Source organism: Balaenoptera borealis, assembly GCF_965194805.1.
Source record: "Balaenoptera borealis genome assembly, chromosome: 3".
In the NCBI taxonomy this organism is placed as follows: Eukaryota; Metazoa; Chordata; class Mammalia; order Artiodactyla; family Balaenopteridae; genus Balaenoptera; species Balaenoptera borealis.
Window position 1 is genome coordinate 101003808 of NC_138866.1, and position 24769 is coordinate 101028576.

At 43.4% G+C, this 24769-nt stretch overlaps 2 protein-coding genes and 2 pseudogenes across 6 annotated transcripts in view; all 4 read right to left on the minus strand.

Annotated features, from left to right (window-relative positions):
- Positions 1 to 1220: 1220 nt before the first annotated feature.
- Positions 1221 to 12399, minus strand: BCL2L10 (BCL2 like 10; the record flags this gene model as incomplete). Its single annotated transcript, XM_082385919.1, has 3 exons — positions 1221 to 4234; positions 10116 to 10622; positions 12267 to 12399. 3 exons carry the CDS (start codon positions 12397 to 12399, stop codon positions 4176 to 4178), a joined length of 699 nt encoding a protein of 232 aa, XP_082242045.1. The 3' UTR covers positions 1221 to 4175.
- Positions 4467 to 6228, minus strand: LOC309625899 (T-complex protein 1 subunit delta pseudogene; annotated as a pseudogene). The gene has a single exon. The product of its transcript is annotated as a T-complex protein 1 subunit delta pseudogene (transcript).
- Positions 6223 to 9402, minus strand: LOC309626896 (T-complex protein 1 subunit delta pseudogene; annotated as a pseudogene). The gene is made up of 2 exons: positions 9376 to 9402; positions 6223 to 6858 (listed from the first exon to the last, which is right to left on the minus strand). The product of its transcript is annotated as a T-complex protein 1 subunit delta pseudogene (transcript).
- A 4983-nt stretch (positions 12400 to 17382) lies between the features above and the next one.
- Positions 17383 to 24769, minus strand: part of GNB5 (G protein subunit beta 5) — a 41825-nt gene continuing 34438 nt past the window's right edge. For all 3 annotated transcript variants that reach the window (XM_082388175.1, XM_082388174.1, XM_082388176.1), the window contains 4 exons: positions 22310 to 22358; positions 20722 to 20818; positions 19243 to 19409; positions 17383 to 18036 (listed from right to left, as the gene is read on the minus strand). In XM_082388175.1, the coding sequence (XP_082244301.1) occupies positions 18025 to 18036; positions 19243 to 19409; positions 20722 to 20818; positions 22310 to 22358 (325 nt within the window). In that variant the 3' untranslated portion in view covers positions 17383 to 18024. The remainder of the gene's footprint in view (positions 18037 to 19242; positions 19410 to 20721; positions 20819 to 22309; positions 22359 to 24769) is intronic.

Below are 24769 nucleotides of genomic sequence, written 5' to 3' on the forward strand. Positions count from 1 at the left end.
AAAAATCTGTAAGAAATGCAAACACATGGAGGCTAAACAACACACTACTTAATAACCAAGAGATCACTGAAGAAATCAAAGAGGAAATCAAAAAATACCTAGAAACAAATGACAATGAAAACACAATGACCCATAACCTATGGGATGCAGCAAAAGCAGTTCTAAGAGGGAAGTTTATAGCTATACAAGCCTACCTTAAGAAACAAGAAACACCTCAAATGAACAACCTAACCTTACACCTAAAGCAATTAGAGAAAGAAGAACAAAAAAACCCCAAAGTTAGCAAAAGGAAAGAAATCATAAAGATCAGATCAGAAATAAATGAAAAAGAAATGAAGGAAACGATAGCAAAGATCAATAAAACTAAAAGCTGGTTCTTTAAGAAGATAAACAAAATTGATAAGCCATTAGCCAGACTCATCAAGAAAAAAGACTCAAACAATAGAATTAGAAATGAAAAAGGAGAAGTAACAACTGACACTGCAGAAATACAAAGGATCATGAGAGATTACTACAAGCAACTGTATGCCAATAAAATGGACAACCTGGAAGAAATGGACAAATTCTTAGAAATGCACAACGTTCCAAGACTGAACCAGGAAGAAATAGAAAATATGAACAGACCAATCACAAGCACTGAATTTGAAACTGTAATTAAAAATCTTCCAAAAAACAAAAGCCCAGGACAAGATGGCTTCACAGGCGAGTTCTATCAAACATTTAGAGAAGAGCTAACACCTGTCCTTCTCAAACTCTTCCAAAATATAGCAGAGGGAGGAACACTCCCAGACTCATTCTACGAGGCCACCATCACCCTGATACCAAAACCAGACAAAGATGTCACAAAGAAAGAAAACTACAGGCCAATATCACTGATGAACATAAATGCAAAAATCCTCAACAAAATACCAGCAAACACAATCCAACAGCACATTAAAAGGATCATACACTATGATCAAGTGGGGTTTATCCCAGGAATGCAAGGATTCTTCAATATACGCAAATCAATCAACGTGATACATCATATTAACAAACTGAAGGAGAAAAACCATATGATCATCTCAATAGATGCAGAAAAAGCTTTTGACAAAATTCAACACCCATTTATGATAAAAACTCTCCAGAAAGTGGGCATAGAGGGAACCTACCTCAACATAATAAAGGCCATATATGACAAACCCACAGCCAACATCGTCCTCAATGGTGAAAAACTGAAACCATTTCCACTAAGATCAGGAACAAGACAAGGTTGCCCACTCTCACCACTATCATTCAACAGTTTTGGAAGTTTTAGCCACAGCAATCAGAGAAGAAAAAGAAATAAAAGGAATCCAAATCGGAAAAGAAGAAGTAAAGCTGTCACTGTTTGCAGATGACATGATACTATACATAGAGAATCCTAAAGATGCTACCAGAAAACTACTAGAGCTAATCAATGAATTTGGTAAAGTAGCAGGATACAAAATTAATGCACAGAAATCTCTTGCATTCCTATACACTAATGATGAAAAATCTGAAAGTGAAATTAGGAAAACACTCCCATTTACCATTGCAACAAAAAGAATAAAATATCTAGGAATAAACCTACCTAAGAAGACAAAAGACCTGTATGCAGAAAACTATAAGACACTGATGAAAGAAATTAAAGATGATACAAACAGATGGAGAGCTATACCATGTTCTTGGATTGGAAGAATCAACATTGTGAAAATGACTCTACTACCCAAAGCAATCTACAGATTCAGTGCAATCCCTATCAAACTACCACTGGCATTTTTCACAGAACTAGAACAAAAAACTTCACAATTTGTATGGAAACACAAAAGACCCCGAATAGCCAAAGCAATCTTGAGAAAGAAAAACGGAGCTGGAGAAATCAGGCTCTCTGAGTTCAGACTATACTACATAGCTACAGTAATCAAGACAGTATGGTACTGGCGCAAAATCAGAAATATAGATCAATGGAACAGGATAGAAAGCCCAGAGATAAACCCACACACATATGGTCACCTTATCTTTGATAAAGGAGGCAAGAATATACAGTGGAGAAAAGACAGCCTCTTCAATAAGCAGTGCTGGGAAAACTGGACAGGTACATGTAAAAGTATGAAATTAGAACACTCCCTAACACCATACACAAAAATAAACTCAAAATGGATTAAAGACCTAAATGTAAGGCCAGACACTATCAAACTCTTAGAGGAAAACATAGGCAGAACACTCTATGGCATAAATCACAGCAAGATCCTTTTTGACCCACCTCCTAGAGAAATGGAAATAAAAACAAATATAAACAAATGGGACCTAATGAAACTTAAAAGCTTTTGCACAGCAAAGGAAACCATAAACAAGACCAAAAGACAACCCTCAGAATGGGAGAAAATATTTGCAAATGAAGCAACTGACAAAGGATTAATCTCCAAAATTTACAAGCAGCTCATGCAGCTCAGTAACAAAAAAAGAAACAACCCAATCCAAAAATGGGCAGAAGACCTAAATAGACATTTCTCCAAAGAAGATATACAGATTGCCAACAAACACATGAAAGAATGTTCAACATCATTAATCATTAGAGAAATGCCAATCAAAACTACAATGAGATATCATCTCACACCAGTCAGAATGGCCATCATCAAAAAATCTACAAACAATAAATGCTGGAGAGGGTGTGGAGAAAAAGGAACCCTCTTGCACTGTTGGTGGGAATGTAAATTGATACAGCCACTATGGAGAACAGCATGGAGGTTCCTGAAAAATCTAAAAATAAAACTACCATATGACCCAGCAATCCCACTACTGGGCATATACCCTGAGAAAACCATAATTCAAAAAGAGTCATGTACCAAAATGTTCATTGCAGCTCTATTTACGATAGCCAGGACATGGAAGCAACCTAAGTGTCCATCGACAGATGAATGGATAAAGAAGATGTGGCACATATATACAATGCGATATTACTCAGCCATAAAAAGAAACGAAATTGAGTTATTTGTAGTGAGGTGGATGGACCTAGAGTCTGTCATACAGAGTGAAGTAAGTCAGAAAGAGAAAAACAAATACAGTATGCTAACACATATATATGGAATCTAAGGAAAAAAAAAAAAAGGTCATGAAGAACCTAGTGGTAAGACGGGAATAAAGACACAGACCTACTAGAGAATGGACTTGAGGATATGGAGAGGGGGAAGGGTAAGCTGTGACAAAGTGAGAGAGTGGCATGGACATATATACACTACCAAACGTAAAATAGATAGCTAGTGGGAAGCAACCACATAGCACAGGGAGATCAGCTCGGTGCTTTGTGACCACCTAGAGGGATGGGACAGGGAGGGTGCGAGGGAGGGAGATGCAAGAGGGAGGAGATATGGGGACATATGTATATGTATAACTGATTCATTTTGTTATAAAGCAGAAACTAACACACCATTGTAAAGCAATTATACTCCAATAAAGATGTTACAAAAAAAAAGAAGATATGGTACATATAAACAATGGAATATTACTCAGCCATTAACAAGAATGAAATAATGCCATTTGCAGCAACATGGATGGACCTGGAGATTATAGTACTAAGTGAAGTAAGTCAGACAGGGAAAGACAAATATCGTATGATATCACTTATATAAGGAATCTTAAAAAAAATGATACAAATGAACTTATTTACAAAACAGAAGCAGACTCACAGACTTAGAGAACAAATTTATAGTTACCAGAGGGGAAGGGTGGAGGGAGGGGAGGAATAATTAGGAGTTTGGGATTGACATGTATACACTGCTATATATAAAATAGATACCCAAAAAGGACCTACTGTATAGCACAGGGAACTCTGCTCAATATTATGTAACAATGTAAATGGGAAAATAATTTGAAAAAGAGTCGATACATGTATATGTATATAACTGAATCACTTTGCTGTACACCTGAGACTAACAGAGCATTGTTAATCAACTATACTCCAATATAAAATAAAAGTTTTTTAAAAATCAGTTTAAGCAGAAAAGGAAATTTATTGAGCCCCAACTAGCTTTAGGCACAGCCGAATTGTGAGATTTCAGTCATGTCATCAAAACTGTTTCTCCACGCTCCATCCCACCCCCAATCTCTGACCTCTGTCGGGTGAGCTTTTCTCTTCAAGGCAGGCTCCCTCTGCGAAGGCAAAACATCCTCTCCAGATTCTATTCCCAGTGGCAAAAGAACTCAAAGAGTTGGAATACTCCTGGCAAAAACACAGGACCTGTATGAAGAAAACCGTAAGAGACCTAAATAAGTGGAACAGGAGTTATGTTCTTAGAAGGGAAGACACAATATTGTAAAGTTACTACTTATTTCCAGATTGATTTATAATCCAATCGCATTCTATTCAAAATCCTAAAGCAATGTCTTAATGGATTCTTTATAAACTGGTTTTTAGAATTCAACTTAAACAATTCACAGAAATGGCCAAGGATACTTTTTATTTTTTGAAAAAGAAGAATGGTGGGGTAGGAGATTAGACTATAACACCAGATGTTTAAACATGTCATAAACATATAGTAATTGAGACAGAGTGCTATTAGTAGAGGAAAAGATAAGTCAACAAACTAGAGAAAACATTCAAATTAGCTGGGAAAAAATGGACCATCTATAAACACTGCTGAAATACCCACCCCAACTCTTCTTTTATAAGAAGTGAGTCCTGGGCTTCCCTGGTGGTGCAGTGGTTGAGAGTCTGCCTGCCAATGTAGGGGACACGGGTTCGAGCCCTGGTCTGGGAAGATCCCACATGCCGTGGAGCAACTAAGCCCGTGTGCCACAACTACTGAGCCTGCGCGTCTGGAGCCTGTGCTCCGCAACAAGAGAGGCCGCGATAGTGAGAGGCCCGCGCACCGCGATGAAGAGTGGCCTCCACTTGCCGCAACTAGAGAAAGCCCTCACACAGAAACGAAGACCCAACACGGCCAAAAATAAATAAATAAATAAGTGAAATTCTAAAAAAAAAGAAGTGAGTCCTACTTCATATTGTTAGCAAATGCAAGTTCATGTGCCCCACATACAGTGAAGACAAACAAACTGAAACATCAGAGTTTGGAGCAGAGAAAGGTTTATTGCAGGGCCACACAGTTTCAGTTGCTAGAGTCAGTACACTGACTGAAACCAACAAAGGCTGAATAACCAGTTCCTCCAAAACGTTGGAAATACCATCCTTTTGGACATTAATGCCTATAGTTTTTCTCCTCAGCATGCCGGTTTTCTTAGTTCTGTGACTGTAGACATGGGATTCAGTCCAGCAGTTTCAGCTAGTGTAGATGGAATGAGCTCCGTAACATCTGCAAAGGCATGAATGCAGTAGGATTTCATACCACTCAATGTTCGTGAATATCCAGTTAACCACAGGGCCCACTCTATCTCTGGAGCACTACCTCCTGCAGTAAGAGCTCTCTGCTTTACTAAACAATGAATAACACATAGGGCATCATGAACTGAGGGCCCGGCTTCTTCCATCACCAATGTGTTAGAACCAGGAACAACAGCTGTAACTTTTTCCTGGGATAATATAGCCTGTAATCTTGAGCAGTGTGCCAGAACCATGTAAATTGACCCCCTCAGCTCATTCAGCCAAACCCAGCATGTCAGCAGTTAAGTTGGTCAGTATGAGCAATTGGCTTGGTTCCAATATTTTCTCTTTCAATGTCCTTAACTACCACAATCTTCATTTTGATCAGGAAATTTAATACAAGATCACTAAGAGCATGTCTTAAGAATAGACTTCTGTATGAGAAAGAAAATACATCCGTTTTTAAAATTTGCTTCATTAAATTTAGAATATAGTCTGTCTTTCCTCAGGGCTCCATCCATGTGGGCATATCAGAAACTGTTTGATTATCATGATCTGTTTTTAAGCCCAATCTTAATCTTTTCAACTCTGGATATGTCAGAATTGGCCACCTTTCGGGTGAGAACCAGCCCTTCCACCAACACAAAATCATCAATTGTCCCACCAAGTTTCCTTTTTAAAAAAAAAAAAAAAAGACAGTTTATTTAAACTAAAAACAAGCAAAAAAACAAGAACAGTTTACCCACCCATTTCTCTCACCCCTCTACCCCCACCTCTGGAAACCACCAACCTGTTCTATCTATGAGCTTGTTTTTTGTTTTTTTTTTAGATTCCACCTGTAAGAGAGATCACACAGTATTTGTCTTTCTGTCTGATTTATTTCACTTAGCATTATACCCTCGAGGGCATTAGCAGGTTTCGTAACTATTCTGACATCCTCTGAGATCTACACCTGTAGCTGTGGCTGGATCAATCACTTTCCTCCCTGCATTTACACTCATGTAAGAGAAAGACTTGAATACTGAGAGACAACTGCTGAGCTCAATGAAGTGGCTGCATTGTTTAACAACACTTCTCTGTCACTCGGTTCCACAGGTCACGGCATGTCAAGATTTCAATACCCTTTCCAAATCCTTCTAAAGTGATTTGGAAATGATGAATCCATTTCTGAAAAAACCTGCTACAGGAATCAAAGAGAGAGCCAGCAACGATGACCGCTGATGTGGTGCCATTTCTTTCTTTCTCTTGAGCCTTAGCTCTACCGGCATTCTGGCTGTTGGATGTAACACCTGTGTTTGTTTCAGAATGGTAGCACCATCTGTAATGGTCACATCACCTCTTCCATCTTGAATCATTTTATCCATTCCTTTTGGTCCAAGTCTTGATCTAATAGCATCGGCAACAGCTTTGGCCACGAAGATGTTGCTGAAACAGATCTGGGCTGGCTTCTTGTCCTCACGGGTGCTTTTCCCCTGGCTGCTAGCAAGCTTGGTTGGGTCTGTGTGGGCTCCGAAAGGACAGATGGACGCAGATTCCAGCAGGCACTAGAATAACTGTGTTCACTGTTAACCACTGAAGGGGATCAGAACATGTTACCCCCAAATATGCCACTTTGGCATACTGATTATTTTAGCTGAAGGCAACTGAGAAATAGCATATATAGGAAGGGCTCTCTGACCCCTTTCTGCCTAAAAGCAGGGCATAAATTTCCTGTGAGAAAGGTGCCTTCTTGTACCAGGAAGGGGAGAACACTCTTATCACTGGCGATGGGAGTTAATACCAAGATTAATCTCCATGAATTTTACTAAAATAATCCTCATCTTCCATTAGCTGCCCCCATATATTTCCTAGTCACTGTCCCACAATATACCGCCCCTGGAAGCCCAAACCCCTTTTCTTTGTTTAGTCCTATCTCCACAATTTATCACCCTTTGTTAAACTGGTATATAAACCCCAAGTCTTACTGCTTCTTTGAGTTTTCACTTCTTTTCTATGAAGTCCCCTGTAAAAAACATTAACATCAAATAAGGTTTGTATGTTTCTCTCCTGTTAATCTGTCTTTCATCTTTGAAATTCATAGGGCTCAGGTACAGGGTAAAGTTTTCTTTCTCCATCTACCTCAAGCGATGGGTTGGGTGCAGAATGGAAGGTGAAAGAGAAGGACTTGTTATGTGCCTGTGTACTGATTAAATGTTTAAAATAATTGTATGTGTTGTATTTAAAGAGACAATAAAAAGGAAATTGTCATCAATCAAGTTACTCCTAAGAATAAAGGTTTATTGAATCCCAAGTAAAACCAACTGTTTTTTTTAAAGATGCATAAATTAAAACTTTAAAGATTTAATAATTTATTGAAGTCAGAAAAATAAAATTTCAATATATTAACTCTAAAAACCTAGAAGTCCCAGAAATTACATTTTAAAGGATTTAGAAAGAATTCCTTATAAAAGGATTTACTATCACATTCTTTGTTAAACTAAACTGTGACTCGGAGGACTTGTAGTATCATTTTACACCCCTGACACAGTGCCTTGATAAATTAGTCAGCAGTAGCACATGACATCATGGGTAGATGAGAGATACATATCCACTCTTATCCAAACGTAGCAAATAGCACCGTATTTCCTATTTAATGGAAAGCAGTTTCTTCTGTAATTCTTTGGAGCAATAAGCCTTTAGACCCCTGTGTCTCCCATTTAAAGAAGAGCCATTTGTGCCTTTGTCCTAATATCTCTGAGTACTTGTCAGGAGTTAAAATGCTGGCTGAATCACTGTAGGATTCCTTATATGAATGCAGGTAAAAATGTCTCAGGAGGTGGTTTACTCTGGTTTGTTCTTTCACATCTCAAATTTGCTTGGCTGGTCACAGTCAGGCAGGTACAAATGAGTTAAGAATTTTAGAACTCACGATAATTTTGAACAGAAGTAGATTAAGATCATTGCTGTACAGTATGAGAGAAAAACCCAGACCAGCTGTCTTTCCCAAGATGGCTGCAATGAGCATTGGAAGAAAAGACAAAATCCATCCTATAAGGGGAGGGAGAAGAGAACTAGATTGCTTCATAACACTCAAAACCTGTACTCAATCAAATACACAGGAGGTTCTAGATTAAACACTAAGACAACTCCTGAATTTAAAATGTAAAAAAAGGAAATCCTGAGCAATAGGTAACTTGTAATTAGGAATCTTTGAGTTAGTATTTGTAAGAAGTAGTCTAACATAGGGGGTAGAAGGACATAGGGGACACAACTTTGTCACTTAGAGCAGGAATACTCTTCTTTTCACTAACTTCTTTCAAAAGCCGAGAGGAAGGTAGAAAACTGTATCATGTTCTTTCCTGAGCAAAGAACTGATGCCATTTTGGGAAACTGACAAATCGCTAAATTGAAAGGTATCCCCTGAGACAATAAAGCAAGCAGTTCCAGTCAGAAAAATAGGGGGGGAGGGAGGGACTTGAAAGCCAGCCTGTGGCATTTTAACTGCAGCTGAGAGAGGTGTGGCCATGTCTAGTTTACTCAATTGGAGAATTTCTGCTTCCTGATGTTAAAAGATTGTTCCTTACTCAATGGTGATTAGCCAAAAGACGAGAACAAAAACAATGCCCCCCCATCAATTTCCTCTTTAGTGCGGAGTGGCCTTGGGGGCCAAATGCCTTGTTAAGACAAATGGCTCAGGTGGGGTTCTGAGAGTTCACAGGCCGGAATAGTTTAAGACCCCGCCTCCCCATCCCTTCCCGTCCCAAAAGAATGGAATTAATGCTAACACCTCAAACTGTTCATGCAAGGTCAAGGTTCTGATTCAAATACTACCTCTCCTCCACAAATGGAACCCAATTCATCAATACAGGTCTACCAGGAAATTGCAAAACAGGAGGCTAAGTTTCCTGCAGTGTCTTCCCTAGATTCTTAGACTTTTTTTTTTTTTAATTGTTGGTTTTAATAGTTTGGCTGTATTTCTTCTATAACCTGGGTCATCACAGTCGCTGATTCAACTCCAGCAAGGAGGAGAAGAAAGAAGCAGGGGTCTCGCTCAGAACCCAGGAGGCATTCTCCCCTCTTACTGAAGGCTGGCCAGACTCGCTTATCATGAGCTCAGTTTAGGAGCTGCAAGGGCCTCCCGCTCTAGCCTAGACCACAAGGATCAATGGCTTACAGCTGCGCGCCAGGGCGCCTGGCTATCTCCCAATTGAGGGCTGGGTGCAGTGAATCGGAAGTTAAGGAACCTCGAGTCTTCAGCACCACGGGGTGCCCGCGCAACCACCGCCCCCCCACCCCCACCCCCCAGACACCCCTGCCTCAGCTCTTCCTGAGCGATGGAGGGGTTGGACAAGGGGCTGCCTTTTCATTCTAACGTTTTAGGCTGCTGTGCTCTGACCTGCAGAGCCGTGGGGTCTATGGAGAAAGGTGCATCTAATAAGTGTTGGAGAAAGAACCCACCTGGCCCAGGCCACCCCGTTGCTGACTTCGCCACTTTGGGAATTTCTACCTAAGCAAAGCATCCAGACCTAACATGAACGCACCCTAAAACCCCGAGGGCGATCAAGGACAAGGCCGAAGTGTGCAAACCCAAGTCGTGCGCTGCTGTTTCAGAATGCGTTAGCATGAGAGCCGTCTAACTAGGCCTGTTTTGGTGTCTGACTCCGCCAGTAGAGGAGAAAGCCGGACTTCACCACGAATGTCCCAGGCCTGCCGAAACGAACGCCCCACGGGGCTGGAGCCGCAGGGTCCCTCCGGGTGCCGGCCGCGTGGGCGCGTCCCGGGATGCCCACCCGCCCCGGGTCCCCGCGCCCGCCGCGCTCACCTTGCCGTCCGGAGAGCTGAGCACACAGCAAGGCCACCAGGAACCGGCAGTCCCTGCTAACGTTTTCATTCTCCGTCTTCTTCCGCCTACGGGCCCCTGGCGGCGGCCTCTCCAGCAGCGTCCCCGCGAAGGTCACGAGCGCTGCCACGCGGCCCCAGCTGGGGCCACCACGGTTGTTGGCGAGTAGCTCCTGCGCCATCCAGGCCACCAGCGCGACGCGGTTCCCGCGGAAGCCGCGGTATTGGGACAAGTAGTGCAGGTTGGTCTCCTGTATCCGGGCGCAGTACTCCAGGTAGTCCATCAGCAGCCTGGCTGTGCGCTCCTTGATCGCGTCTCCCATGGCTCCGCCTCTGCCGGGGCCCGACCCGGCCTGTTTTCTAGGCCCGCCCGCGCCCCACCCCGCCCCGCTCCGCTCCGCTCCGCATTGGCTCGGCTCGGCCCGGTCCGCCCCGGGCAGTTGCTTTCCCAGGTCCGGAGAGGAGCCTTTGATGGGAATCCCATCTACACCTGTTCCGGCCCCAATAGGCGAGGCCCAGCTGTGTGCATGTGTTCACATAGCAATCAAGGGCAGAGTGAGACTCTTTTGGGGCTATTGTTTAGCTCTCGGCTTGGGGGACTAAGAACCCAGTGGGGACAGTCTGGGAAGTTGGGCTAGACTTTTGCCTCCTTTTTAGGAGAGGTTGACAAAGGCTACACACAGCCCTCCACTGGCGGCTCCCTTGAAAGGATTATCAGCATCTTCTCAGATTGGACTGAAGCATCCAGGTGTGTGTTGCAGGTACCTTTCTTTGGGTCTGGTATATGTGGCAGGAAACAGGATAATTCTCCTGCAGGTTGCTAGAGTGCCAATATTGGCTGCATTCACTCATTCATTCACTCATTTACTCCTAGTCTTTGGGGTGGTAGGTCTCCCCCTTAGCACTGGAGATATAATGGAGAACAAGGCATGTGGTTCCTGCTCTCAAGGACCCTAGAGTCTAGTGATGGGACAAAGAAACAGGCAATCACAGTACAGTTAAATTATCACTATAATAGAGGTTGAGGGAGTACCCAGCTTTTGGCTGCTTCTTATAGCTACCATCCCTATATTGCTTAGAATTCTCCACTTTTTACTGGCCAATCCCTCATTACTCCAATCCCCTATTATAGTTAATACTTCTTATACTAATCTTTCTCTGTTCATGTTACTCTATGGCTTCTTTCTCCTGATTGGACCCAGACTGACATAGAATTGTACCAGCAGTGAAATCTGTGAGGGTTCATTGGTCTGGAGCATTTTGAAATATCCCCGTCAGGGTGGAAGATGAATTGCTGCAGTTTGTATCACCGACAAAAAGAAAGAGGCACAACCCTTGGTAGGTCACTTTGGAGGCAACATACGCATTTGAGTATGCAACCTCAGCGCATCTACAGGCGGGTGGATTGGGAAGCAGAACAAGAGAAGGCTCTGCAGCTGTTTAGGCTACAGTACAAGCTACTCTATCACTTGGGTTTTGTGATCCAGCAGGTCCAATGATACTTGAAGTGTCACATAGAGAAGCTGTATGGAGCCTCTGGCAAGCACCGATACAGTTATGGTGCAGACCTCTAGGATTGTGAAGCAAATCTACGTCCTCTTCTGCAGATGACTATCCTTTTGAGAAGCAGGTTCTGGCTTGCTATTAGGTCTTCGTAGAGGCTGAATGAGGTGACCATGCAGCTTGAGCTCTCCTCATAATATGGACGTTGTCTGACCTGCCTTGTTTTAAGGTTGGGTGTGCACAGTAGCAATCTTTCATCAAGTGGAAATGGTATATGAGAGGCTGAACTCAGGCGGGTCCATGAGGTGCAGGTAAATTGTGTGAGTAGGTGGCTCAGACCCCTGCAACACAGCTCCTGTTGTTTGCCTATTCTCTTGTTCCGTGCCTGTGGCCTTCAGGGGATTGCTTATGACCAGCTGACTGAGGGAGAAAACTCAAGCCTGGATTATAGATGGGTCTGTATGATATGCTGGTACTACACGAAAGTGGACAGCTGGAGCATTATAGCCCCACTCGGGGGGGACTGTGAAGACAGTGGTGAAGGAAAATCCTCCCAGTGGGCAGAAATTCAATTAGGACATATGACTGTACACTATGTCTGAAGTGAGAGATGGCCAGAGTACAGATCTACATTGATTCATGGGCAGTTGCTGATGGTTTGGCTGGATGGTCAGGGCCTTGAAGATTGGTGACAAGGAAATCTTGGACAGAGAGATGTGGCTGGACCCCTCTGAAGAGGCAGACTGAAGATACTCGTCTCCCATGTCAACGCCTCCAAAGGGCAGCCACTGCAGAGAAGACTCTTAATAATCAGGTAGACAAACTCCTGTGCTCTGTGGAGGTCGGAGAGCTTCTTTACACAGCTGCCACAGTGCTTGCTCCATGGGACCGTGAAGAGGCCATGCAGCAGGGAGCGAGGATGTGGCAACAACAGAATTCCCCTTAAAAAGGCTGAGCTGCCTAATGCTTCTGCTGAGTGCCTGATCTGCCAGTGCCAGTGATTCCTCTACGGTGAGCCAAATGAATTTTGCCCGAAGGGAATATCAATCTCTGTACTACAAGCTGGTTGAGACATCTTACGAATTCCCTTATTAATTATTAAGTTAAGTAAACATTTTGATATATGTTCATGTTTTATTTTCAAGGGAGTCATGATTTTATCTTTTTGAACATTATATTTTAGAAGCAAGCACACAGTTTTTTCTTAGATTTTGGAGTAGCTTGGGGGTTAGTGGTAGATCCTCTGGCCCTGCCATTGGTTAACTCTAATAACTATCAGTGGAATTAAACAACAAATGAATAAATTAACCTCCACACAGAATTTCCTATGCAGTTTGCAGTCAGATTTGGTTACAATCCCCCCTCTGCCACTTAGAAGCTGGGCGACCATGAGCAAGTTATTCAGCCCTCCCAACTTCAGTTTCCCCACCTATGAAATGGAGGCAATAAACTGCATTATAGGCTGTTACAAGGATTACATGAGGTGGTATGTGCAAAGGCCTTAGCACAGTGCCTGGCACATAGTAAAAGCTCTTTACAGAGGAGCTGGTATTATGAGTATGAGTTGACCAGGGTTACCAGGCTCGCTTGTCCCACTTTTAACCAAAAAATCAAGATGTGACATTTTTGGTGAGCCTTACTTATATGGTTTCTGGTTTTGTTTTTGTTTTTGTTTTTTGTTTTTTTTAATAGTTTGTTTATTTATTTATTTACGGCTGTGTTGGGTCTTCGTTTCTGTGCAAGGGCTTTCTCTAGTTGTGGCACGTAGGGGCCACTCTTCATCGCGGTGCACGGGCCTCTCACTGTCGCGGCCTCTCTTGTTGCGGAGCACAGGCTCCAGACGCGCAGGCTCAGTAGTTGTGGCTCACGGGCCTAGTCGCTCCACGGCATGTGGGATCCTCCCAGACCAGGGCTCGAACCCATGTCCCCTGCATTGGCAGGCAGATTTTCAACCACTGCGCCACCAGGGAGGCCCTGTTTTTGTTTTTAAAATACTGAAAATATCTAGAGATTTTCAGTGATTCACAGCCCCCATTGGGCTCTTGCCTTTCCCACTGCCTCTCTGTGCCCGCAGGGCCCCTCCTATGCCGCATGTGGTTGCCCCAAAGCCTCGGCTTGAGTCCCCCTCTCTCAATTACCTTCCTCCTCCTCTTCCAAACCCCTACAAGGGCCTGAATGGCCCCAGGGAGGTCTCACACAGAGGGGCTAGAAAAGGGCTCATTAGCCCAGATAAGCTGCTTTCAAAGTTGATCTGACCCAGGGAGTCCTTCCAGGGGATCCTCCAAGGTCAAAACTATTTTCATAATAATACTGACTCTTCTTTCTGTATGTGTGGCTTTTAAAACACTCACTTTCTCAGGAGTTTTCCAGAGACTACTGATGTGTGGTGAAGGCATCATCACTGGAATATGTGCTTCTGTATTCTTGGATTTTATGATTTTTCTCAGTTTGAATTTATAATATGATAAATATTGATAGATATAATCCATATAAACAAAAAGCTCTTTGGGGTCCTCAACAATTTTTAAGAGTGTAGACGGATCCTAAGATGGAAAACTTTGAGAACCACTGGCCCAGATGAATCTCTAATTGATGATAATTACCAATTTGATACATGAGTAGGGATCGCTTATGCGGGGTGGGGGGAGAGGAGAGAAAAGAATGAACCAGAGGAAGGGGAATAGGGAGGAGGGGGAGAAGAAGAGGGAGAGAGGGAGGAGGAGGAAGGGGATAAGGAAAGAGGCGAGACAAGAAGAGAGAGGAGGGAGGAGATGGGGCAAGGGAGGGGGGAGAAGGAGGGAGAAGGGAAAGGAGTTGGAAAGGAGAGGAAGGGAACGGAAAGGGAGGAGGGGAAGGTACTTTACATACCTTGGAACTGTCCCATTTCCTAGATGAGGGAACTAAGGCTGAGACAAATTTAGACATTGTATATCCTGTAAAAGTGGTAGAGCTGGGTCTGAAACTAGGTGCACATCCTTTGTCCCCATGCTGTCCCCCTCTTATAGCTGAGTCCTAGTGTCAGCAGGACCACCTTCTAGCCAGATGGCCAAGCAACTATGAGAGGCAAAGATGCCAAGGCCCTTACAACCTGTACTGCCTTTAAGCCACTTATAATCCCGGGAAGGGTATAGAGGAGGTCCAGGGTGGGAAGAGGGAAGTGGATATGGGGTGCCTGCTCTGGCCCTGGGCTCATTCCAGAACAGGACCAGCAGCAGGGCGCTACTTCTGGGAGGCCGGCCGCCCATTCCCTCCAAAGCAGCTGCCTTGGTTTCAGTTCACAGGTATTTCCCACAAACACCTGTCATCACATACCTCCTTGTTTGACCCCCCGCCCCCGTCTGCCTAACCTTTCTCTTCTCTGGCTGGAAAGGGGGCGTCCAAGGCTATGCACACCTCGGGGCACATCTGTTTGGCCCCTTCACCACAATGGTTTGGTAGCTTTGCCTCCAAGTCCTCTAAAAACAAAGAAAGCCTGATTAAAAAACTCCACTCAGCATTATTTTCAATATGCAAAATATAATTTATTACCTGGGGTTTATCCTTCAGTCTCCATGTGGTGTAGGATATTTCCAACCAAGTATTTCATCAATAAATACTAAACAACAGGCACTGTGAGATTAAATACTTACAGGGGAGGTGGCTAACTGCCCATGGGGGTGAGTGTTTGAGGGAATACTTTCTTAGGGCCCTGAAGGTCACTTTTTTAAAAATTATTTTTTATTTATTTTTTAAACATCTTTATTGGAGTATAATTGCTTTACAAGGGTGTGTTAGTTTCTGCTTTATAACAAAGTGAATCAGCTATACATATACATATATGCCCATATCTCCTCCCTCTTGCGTCTCCCTCCCGCCCTCCCTATCCCACCCCTCTAGGTGGTCACAAAGCACGAGCTGATCTCCCTGTGCTATGCGGCTGCTTCCCACTAGCTATCTATTTTACATTTGGTAGTGTATGTATGTCCATGCCACTCTGTCACTTTGTCCCAGCTTACCCTTCCTCCTCCCCATATCCTCAAGTCCATTCTCTAGTAGGTCTGTGTGTTTATTCCTGTCCTGCCCCTAGGTTCTTCAGAACCATTTTTTTTTTTAAGATGCCATATAAATGTGTTAGCATATGGTATTTGTTTTTCTCTTTCTGACTTACTTCACCCTGTATTGACAGTCTCTAGTTCCATCCACCTCACTACAAATAACTCAATTTCGTTTCTTTTTATGGCTGAAATGTGGTCACTATTGTGGTCACATTGTGGTCACTTTTTTGATTGGAAAGTTAGGGGCTACTTTGCATATATACTGAAGATGCTCCCCACCTCTTCAAACATATAACCTTGAATTTGCTTCCCCAGAGTCTGGGTGACTTTTCCTTTGCCCTGCCTTCCTTCACTTCTGGGAGGCCCAGGTCAGAGTGCAGAGACACGAAAAGGTCTGTGGAAGAGAGGGAAGGGGATGCCATAACTAGGAGCCCAGGAACAAGCTCAGGAACATTCTGGGAGCAGAGCTTGAGAATGTCACAGGACACATTCTGGGGCCAGCCCTTCAGCAGTTGGCAGGAGCTTGGTAGACCCTGTGCCCATTTCCCTGAGCCCCTGTCCAGACTGGAATCTACTAGAGGGAGAAGGTGGCTGAAAAGTTGTCCCTCTGGACTATGCTCCCTCCCCCCTTCCCTCTGGGCTCTCAAGGTGGGTAGAGCGGGGTGGAGGTTGGGGGGATGCGGGAGGAGGGGGGAGTGAGGGGGTGGGGGGTGAGCAGGAGCCTTTCATATTTTCTCTCTACTCCAGGGCCTGTTGTGTAGTAAAACCCTTGGTAAATGTTTTCTTGGCAAATGATTGCATATAATCATTATGTTTATTTTAAAAGAGTTGATGGGAAAGCTGGCTTGGGTGATTTTTGACTGACTGGGCCCATCTTGATACCTGAACAAGTTATTTTGCAGGTGGGCCTGGCACGCCCCCTGAGGTTTACAGGGGCTCTGGGTCCAGGCCTGTCGGATGGCTCCAGCCCTGGAAGGGCAACTTCAAGCAGCAGAGCCTGCGGCTGGGCCTACAAAGTCAGAACTACCATTAGGAAAAGGGCCAGGCTGGAGCAGGGCCAAGAGAGGGGACCGAGGATCCAGGGGACTCAGCACACACAGCCCTCGGGCACCACGAGAACCTGGCCTGCCAGACCCCAGACCACCCACAGGGCAAGCCTCACCCAGGAACCATTTTTGGTCTGAGATGACCTTTTATTTCCCTAAGTGATGCATGCCATCTTTATGAATGAGGAGTTTTCTAAAACAAAGAATAAGCCTCTACACCTTAAAACAAAACAGAACAGAAAATAAGGGATCCTGTAACTAAAGCACTTGGTATCTTCCAGAAGGAACTGCTGAATTTCAAATAAAGACAAGATATATTGTATGTTATTTTTCCTCAATATAAGTGAAACAAAGACATTATCATTCGACACCTATCAATTAATTTGTATATGTAATTACACTTGCAATGCAATAAAGATGAGTATAACTGATATGGACAAGATTCATTTTAGCCTGAGTAGATGCTACTAATCCTAATACGTCTAACACTACAAACAGGTTTCTAAATGAGTTTACTGTCTTGTGTTCCCACACAGAAAGGTTTTGGTTGCTCTGAGAAGCATTTGTGTCGCAAACAGCACTCAGCTTTTCCCTCTAATGAAAGAAAACGTCCTGTCCACATGATGCAGTGATATATCCCACCGTCACAAGATTCACACATCAAACCTTCTATTTTATGATATCTCTGCTTCATTTATAACTGTTTACACTTATGAAAATGTTTTATCCGAAAAAATACAATAGGACGCAAGGCTGAAAAGGATACTTTCACCATATAAACACACTTTAAAAAAATTGATTCTGTCTAATTACATTTGGAATTGGCATTTTCTTCTATCAAAGACCAATTAACACTGTCCTTCTCACACAGTCCATTGAAGTCAGCACTTCCAGGGGAAGGTTCCAAAAGTCACAGTGTACACTGAGAAAAATCAGCTTTTAAAGTGCTCCGAAAAATAAATTTGATTCAGGGAAACAATATGGAATATATTATATGCTGAACTGTACAGGGGATAGAATGAGTGGAGACGATAGTTTAGAATAACCTTAAAAACAGATACATTTTAAAAACTGTTTGAAATGAAAAACACTGTACTTGAAGGTGTTCTCATAGTGCTGAAGGCTCATACTGGGATCTTTCCAGGGTGGTGGTTTTAACAGTAATTTTGGAGATGCTTGCTGAACTTTCAGTCATGGAGCTGCTCCCTTAAGCTAAGTTGCAATAAACTCTCAGATCCTCTAGAAGCAAGATCTATTTACATGTGACGATTTCAAATTCTATTCTCAGGTACCTATGTGTGCATTATGATTAAGCCCAGACCTGCAAAGACACAAACAGATAATTTTTAGTCTGTTTTCAGTTAATGACTTGTAAAACCTGAGTTTAAAGAGATAAAATCAAAGTCTACTATATACAAACATACACACTACATCCAAAATAGAGCATTCACATGTCTTAGAAAGATAACACTTTACTCCTAGCAACTCAAAGGTGCTTCTTTGGCCCTGGCTCCCCCTCTCCCTTAGTTAGTCATCTGAACGGCATCTGTGGCCTTCTTGCTAGGGAAGGTAACTCTTAGATTGAAAACCAGAACCCTCTGTACCCATTCAGCTCACTGGGTACATTGACATGGGTTTATTAATTTAGCAAACTCTTGCCCAGGATGATGAAGTCACAGATAACTTTACTGTTTGTTTCAGGAACTTTGCAAAAATCCTTTTATCTATTTACCCTAAGACTAGACTACTCAATTACCCTCTTTAGAAAAGACACACACTTCTCACGACAGTACACAGCATCAAATGACAGGCTACTTTTCAAGACGGTCTTCGAAATTCTCTCCCTCCCCCCACCCTGTGTCCAACAATCTTAAACTACGCCACAAATTTGTCCAATCCTAATTAAGTCCCTCCATCAAAAGACTTGCCTTCAACCAGACTCCCCAAACCTCATAAATACCTGCCCTTGCTCTCCCCTTCTGAAATGCTAATAAGACTGTCAAGTTTGTGATCTTCCACAGTGAGGTAAGCTTTGCTTGATGAACAGGTTATTTTGGTGGCATTTCTAGGGAGCCAATATCTGACAAAGTCATGGAGCTCTTTGAGAATATAATAAAAGCCACGAGGACACTTTTCCTGGAAAAATGCACACGCGCATGCACACACACACACACAATTTAGCATATAATTGCAGGGGCTTCATAGGTCTCCTGAAGCCCCTGTGTGGGCTTCACAGGGGTCTGTGACCAAAGAATAAGAACCCAGCACTACTGGGAGGTGAGAATGGCAATCTGACTTGTCAAAGGCCGGAATCAGACTTTTAGGGTATCTATGCTTGAATAGCTGCATTGATGGGGAACTCACTACCTCCCCAGGCAAATCATTTCTCTGTGGCTATAGAATTGAAAGTAGAGCTCTATTTTGGCTGCCCAGGCCCATCCTAGCTTACTCTGACCTCTCTGCTTTCAGGAAGGCCAATCACTCCTGCTCTCACACACAGAGGAAAGTAGAAAAACTTCTTTCTTACTCTGAGGGTATGATCCCATGATCCTGAGCAAAAGGCAGTCCCATCAGGGGAAACTCGTAGAGTACTAACACGGTTTTCATGTCCAAACAAGATGGAGACTCGGGATCCCTTGAGGACATCCCAGACGTTGATGGTATAATCGTTGTATCCAGCAAACAGCAGGCGACCTTAAAGCAGGAGGATATGATGGTTACTAAACCAGTTCCTTCTTGTTTTTCTTTTCATGACTCTCACTCATGCACTCGCTCATTCATTCATTCATTCAATAAACAGTGATTTAGTGCCCATTATGTGCCAGGCACTGTGCTTTGCCCTGGGGATTCAAAGAGGAGAAAGCACAGCTGCTGGCCCCTGTGGTGGTGGTGGGCAGGCTGACTCAAAAATCATTGCAGCACCCTGTGGTAAGGGCTGTCATGGAAGTGCTCAGCTATGTGTGAAGTGTTATGTGATCACAGAGGAAGGGGGATCAAGAAGGGCACTACAGGGGACTTCCCTGGTGGCGCAGTGGTTAAGAATCCGCCTGCCAATGCAGGGGACACGGGTTCGAGCCCTGGTCTGGGAAGATCCCACATGCCGTGGAGCAACTAAGCCCATGCGCCACAACTACTGTGCCTGCGCTCTAGAGCCCGCGAGCCACAACTACTGAGCCCGTGTGCCACAACTACTGAAGCCCGCGCACCTAGAGCCCGTGCTCCACAACAAGAGAAGCCACCGCAATGAGAGGCCCGCGCACCGCAATGAAGAGTAGCCCCTGCTCGACGCAACTAGAGAAAGCCCGCGCACAGCAACGAAGACCCAACGCAACCATAAATAAATAAATAAATAAACATTAAATTAAATTAAAATTAAAAAAAAATAAAGGGCACTACAGGGAAAGCAACATTTGAGCTGGCCTTTGAGGGCTGAATAGGAGTTTGCAATGCAGAGAAGGAAGAGAAAAGACGTTCCAGTAGCAGCATGCATGCACAAAGGCACAGCTACACAACCGGGGGGTGTCTGGGAAAACTGAATGGTCCAGTGACCCAGCATACGAGTGCTGCCTTAACTTTCACAGGCAGCCTTCCCAGCTGTGAGGGCAGAGGTGCCATGAGCTTCAGGGCATTAAGAAAGGGACTCTTGCTTCACTACCCCCAACCTCTGAAAAAAAAGGTCCCTTTTCAGGTGTGAAGGGAAAATGGAAGGCTGGAGAGGAAATGCCTAAAGGCACTGCAGATGGAGTTTTGATATATCATTGTTTTGAAGAAGAGCATTAGGTGGGCCCAGCCTTCATTTCCCGTGGAGTGAACTGGGCTGGGGAAGCTGCTTCAGGCAGGGCAAAGCGGGCTGTCAAAAATGCAGTGGAGGAAAACTGGTGCAAAAGTAGACTCTTTAGCACATGGGCCCATAGGAAGTTTAGCTAGGAGGGGAAGCTTGGCAGAGCTGGGTTTCACTGAAGTCCTGTTTTACAGTCCCGGGAAAGTTTCTGAAATAAAATCTTACCACTGAGGGAGAAGTCCACGCTGGAAGCTCCAAAGATGATACTCTCTTTGGAATAGATGGCAACCTCCCTGTCTGCCCGGAGGTCGTAGAGGCGACACTGGGGTGACAAAGAAGACAAAGAGGCACTTGCTTCTGGATCCTGTTTGGTGCATCGATGGCCACAGAGCTACAGGCAGGTGCCAGTGGCTTGTGTAGTTTGAGGGATAAGGGAGAAACCTCTTTCGTTTTCTCTCCTAGTATTTTCTCCCTCAATCCCGATTCCTATTAATCTCCATGGATTACTGGAGATTCAGAGAAACAGCAAATACAGATTTCTTTAGGTACAAAAACAAAAATGAAAGCCCTCTTTTTTTTTCTGACAAGGAATATGTGTTCACTGCAGAAAATTCAGGAAAACTCAGAAATGCATAAAGAAGGAAATAAAAGTCACCCCCAATCCTAGAGGTATTTACTAACATCTGGACTATTTCCTTCAGTCTTAATCTATTCTACGTGTGGATTTAAATGGGGTGGATGTTTCATTATTGCTTCTATTAGCATTATGTTATGAGCATTTTCTCATATCATTAACTAATCTTAAAAAAAACAGGAGTAAAATGGTTGTTATATTCCTCATGTGGATATATCAGAATCTACTTAGCCATACCCTGCTAAGTGTTTGATATGTCTGATTTTTCTCTTTTACAAATAAAATTATGGGGAAGCCATGATCCTTCTTCTATAAAAATCTTTATATGCATCTCTGATATTTTCCTTAGAATAGCAAAAAAATAGAATCCTTAGAATAGAATTGTTCCCAAGAAATAGCATGGCTGGATCAAAGGGCAGGGAAGTTTTGAAAACTCTTGAATTTTCCCAAATGTATGCCCTTAAATTTTGTTAAATATTTTTTGAAATACGGAAGTTTTAAATTTTCATTATTATCAAACCCTCAATCTATTCCCCTGTAATTTCTTCCATGATAGCAAATTAGAGTGCAATTCATTATTTAATAAGATATTTGCTATTTTGAGGGCACAGGAAGATATTTTTTTTCTCCTGAAATATAGGTCAACATAATTTGACAATTAGTATCAAAAGCCTTAAAACTAGGCTGATTTTTAACTCAACAAGTTCATGTCTGAGAATTAATTCTAAGGAAATGATAAGAGAGGTACCAAAAATATTTGCTTATAGCAGTGTTTTTAACAGGAAAAAAAAACCTTGGAAAAAATCTAATGACCCAAAACTTGAAGATTGGTTAAGTAAATGATGGCATATCCATAACATGGAAAACTATTCATTAAGAAAATATAATGTGGGAGAAAAATATGTATTGGCATGGGAAAATGTTCACAATCTATTGCTAAGTGAAAAAAGCAAATTATAAAGCATTTTGTTTAAAAACTAAAAAGACAGAAAGGAATTCACCGAACTGTGATTTTTCTTGGGTATAATGATTAACATAATTTAGTGTTTTCCCCCAAGTTTTCTTTATTGAAGTCACATCAGTTCTGTAATCAGGAAAAAAGGTATTTTTGAAAACTAGAACTAGGTCAGCATATCTCTCCTTTGGATAGGAAAAGCTCTCAATAACTTAGAAACATACCGTAGCATCATCTGATCCCGAAGCAAAGGCATCTCCGCTCGGGTAGTATCTGCAGAGAGAAAGTGTGGGGAGAAAGCACTTAGAGTGGTGATTCCCAGTCCTGGGTGCCCATCAGAACCATTTGCGAAGGCTGTCCCGTGCTGGTCCCTCAGACTTCTAGGGATACACGGACCACTCATTACAGAGGCCAGAAAGGGAGGCTCATCTGGAAGGTCCCATTGACCTACCTAATTTTCTTCTCTGTAAACAGGGGACAGTGACACTGGCCTTGCAGAGTATTGGCGAGGAGTAAATGAGATAATATGTATATCTGTACCAGACACCGAACACAGGCAGGTCCCCTGTATCCTTGCTTCCCCTTGATCATATACCCCATGCCCAAGACTTGGCCAGAGCTAAGGGATAAGACAGTGGTTATAAACACAGACACTGCAATCAGATATACAGAGCCATGGGCAGCTGTCTGCACTGACCACTCACTACATGGGATACTTCTGGCAAGTGCCTTCACCTGGCCCAGCTTCAGTTTCTTCATCTGAAAAGTGAGGAAGATAATGCACATATCCTGCTATAAAGACTGAATAAGACAGTATATATAGTATACAAAGAATGTGGCATGGTGCCAAATAAAAAGCATGCAATAAATAATGATTATTACTGTTATAGTCATCCTCTCCTCTAATCGGGCCTTCAGGGACTTCCCTGGTGGTCCAGTGGGTAAGACTCCGCGTTCCCAGTGCAGGGGGCCCGGGTTCGATCCCTGGTCGGGGAACTAGATCCCGCGTGCATGCCGCACGCCGCAACGAAGATCCCGCGTGCTGCAACTAAGACCTGGCACAGCCAAAATCAATAAATATCTAAAAAGAAAAATAATCAGGCCTTCTGGAGAGAGGGCAGCCTAAGTAGAGACCTGGTGGATATTAGAAGAAGAGGGTTCTGGGTAGAGGGAACAGCATGGGTGAGAGAATGTGCATGTTTAAGCTGTTATTTCATGAATATATAGGGATTTAATTTATTTTTGTGGCTTTATATTCTATCCTGTATCTTAAAAATCTCATTTACTATCTGTAGTAATTTCTCAATTGATTTCCTTGGATTTTCTGGGTAATTACTGCACATTTGCAAAAGGTGATAGTTTTTTTCCCCTGTTTTCCTTTCCTACATTTGAGGTCAAAGAGCTAGAAAATTCTCATTAATATTTCTACCACTAAGGTAATTAAGTATTCTTATTGTGTTCTGACTTTTTTAGAATTATTATTATTTTTTTTTTATTTATTTATTTTTGGCTGTGTTGGGTCTTCATTGCTGCACATGGGCTTTTCTTTGGTTGCGGTGTGCAGGCTTCTCATTGCGGTGGCTTCTCTTGTTGCGGAGTATGGGCTCTAGGCGTGCAGGCTTCCGTAGTTGTGGCACACAGGCTCAGTAACTGTGGCTCATGGGCTCTAGAGCGCAGGCTCAGTAGTTGTGGCGCACGGGCTTAGTTGCTCCGCGGCCTGTGGGATCTTCCCGGACCAGGGCTCAAACCCGTGTCCCCTGAATTGGCAGGCGGATTCTTAACCACTGCACCACCAGGGAAGCCCTGTGTTCTGGCTTTTAAGGGGAATAAGTCTAGCGCTATCCTCTAAGGATAAAGATTCTTTAGTGATTATACTTTAAATGCTGTCCTGACAGTGCCAGCTTCTAAATTTATATGTCAAGTCCTGGCCTCTCTCTTGGAATCCGGTTCACAGCTCCTGCTACCTACCTGACATTCCCACTTGGTCGTATAACAGCATCTCAGACTTAGCTAGCCCAAGACAGAGCTCCAGAATCCATGTGCAACCACTGCCTTCTCCCTGCACTGCCTCCAACCCTCCCTGTCTTAGCAAATGGATCAGTGCTTACTGCCCCTTATAAAAGATTCGGGTTCCCTGAGCTCAGGGTTCTTCTCCTATAATGCAGCCCTTTGCATGGGCAGGTGTCGTTTGGCCCTTTTCATGTGACCCTGTAGAATTGGGGCTTAGGTAACCAGCACAAAAATGCTAATACCCCAGCTACTGCCATCACTATGAGTAACCAACTATCCTTCATCTCTAACCCAGGAGTCTCATGCCTTCTAGCAGCATCCATGAATCTGTGGCAGCCTTACTTCATAGCTTGCAGCTAGGGTAAAATCTCAGATCCTTCCCAATTCTAGACATTTCTATCCTCCCTGTGTGTCTTCTTTAGTTTCAGCCACCATCATTTCATTCTAAAACTCACACAACAACCTTCTAACTGGCCGTCATATTTCCATTCTTGTTCCCCTACAATCCATTCTCCATACAGCATCCAGAGTGATCTTTTTTTTTTTTTGAATTTTTTATTTATTTTTGGATGCGTTGGGTCTTCGTTGCTGTGCGCGGGCTTTCTCTAGTTGCGGCGAGCGGGGGCTACTCTTCACTGCGGTGCTCGGGCTTCTCATTGCAGTGGCTTCTCTTG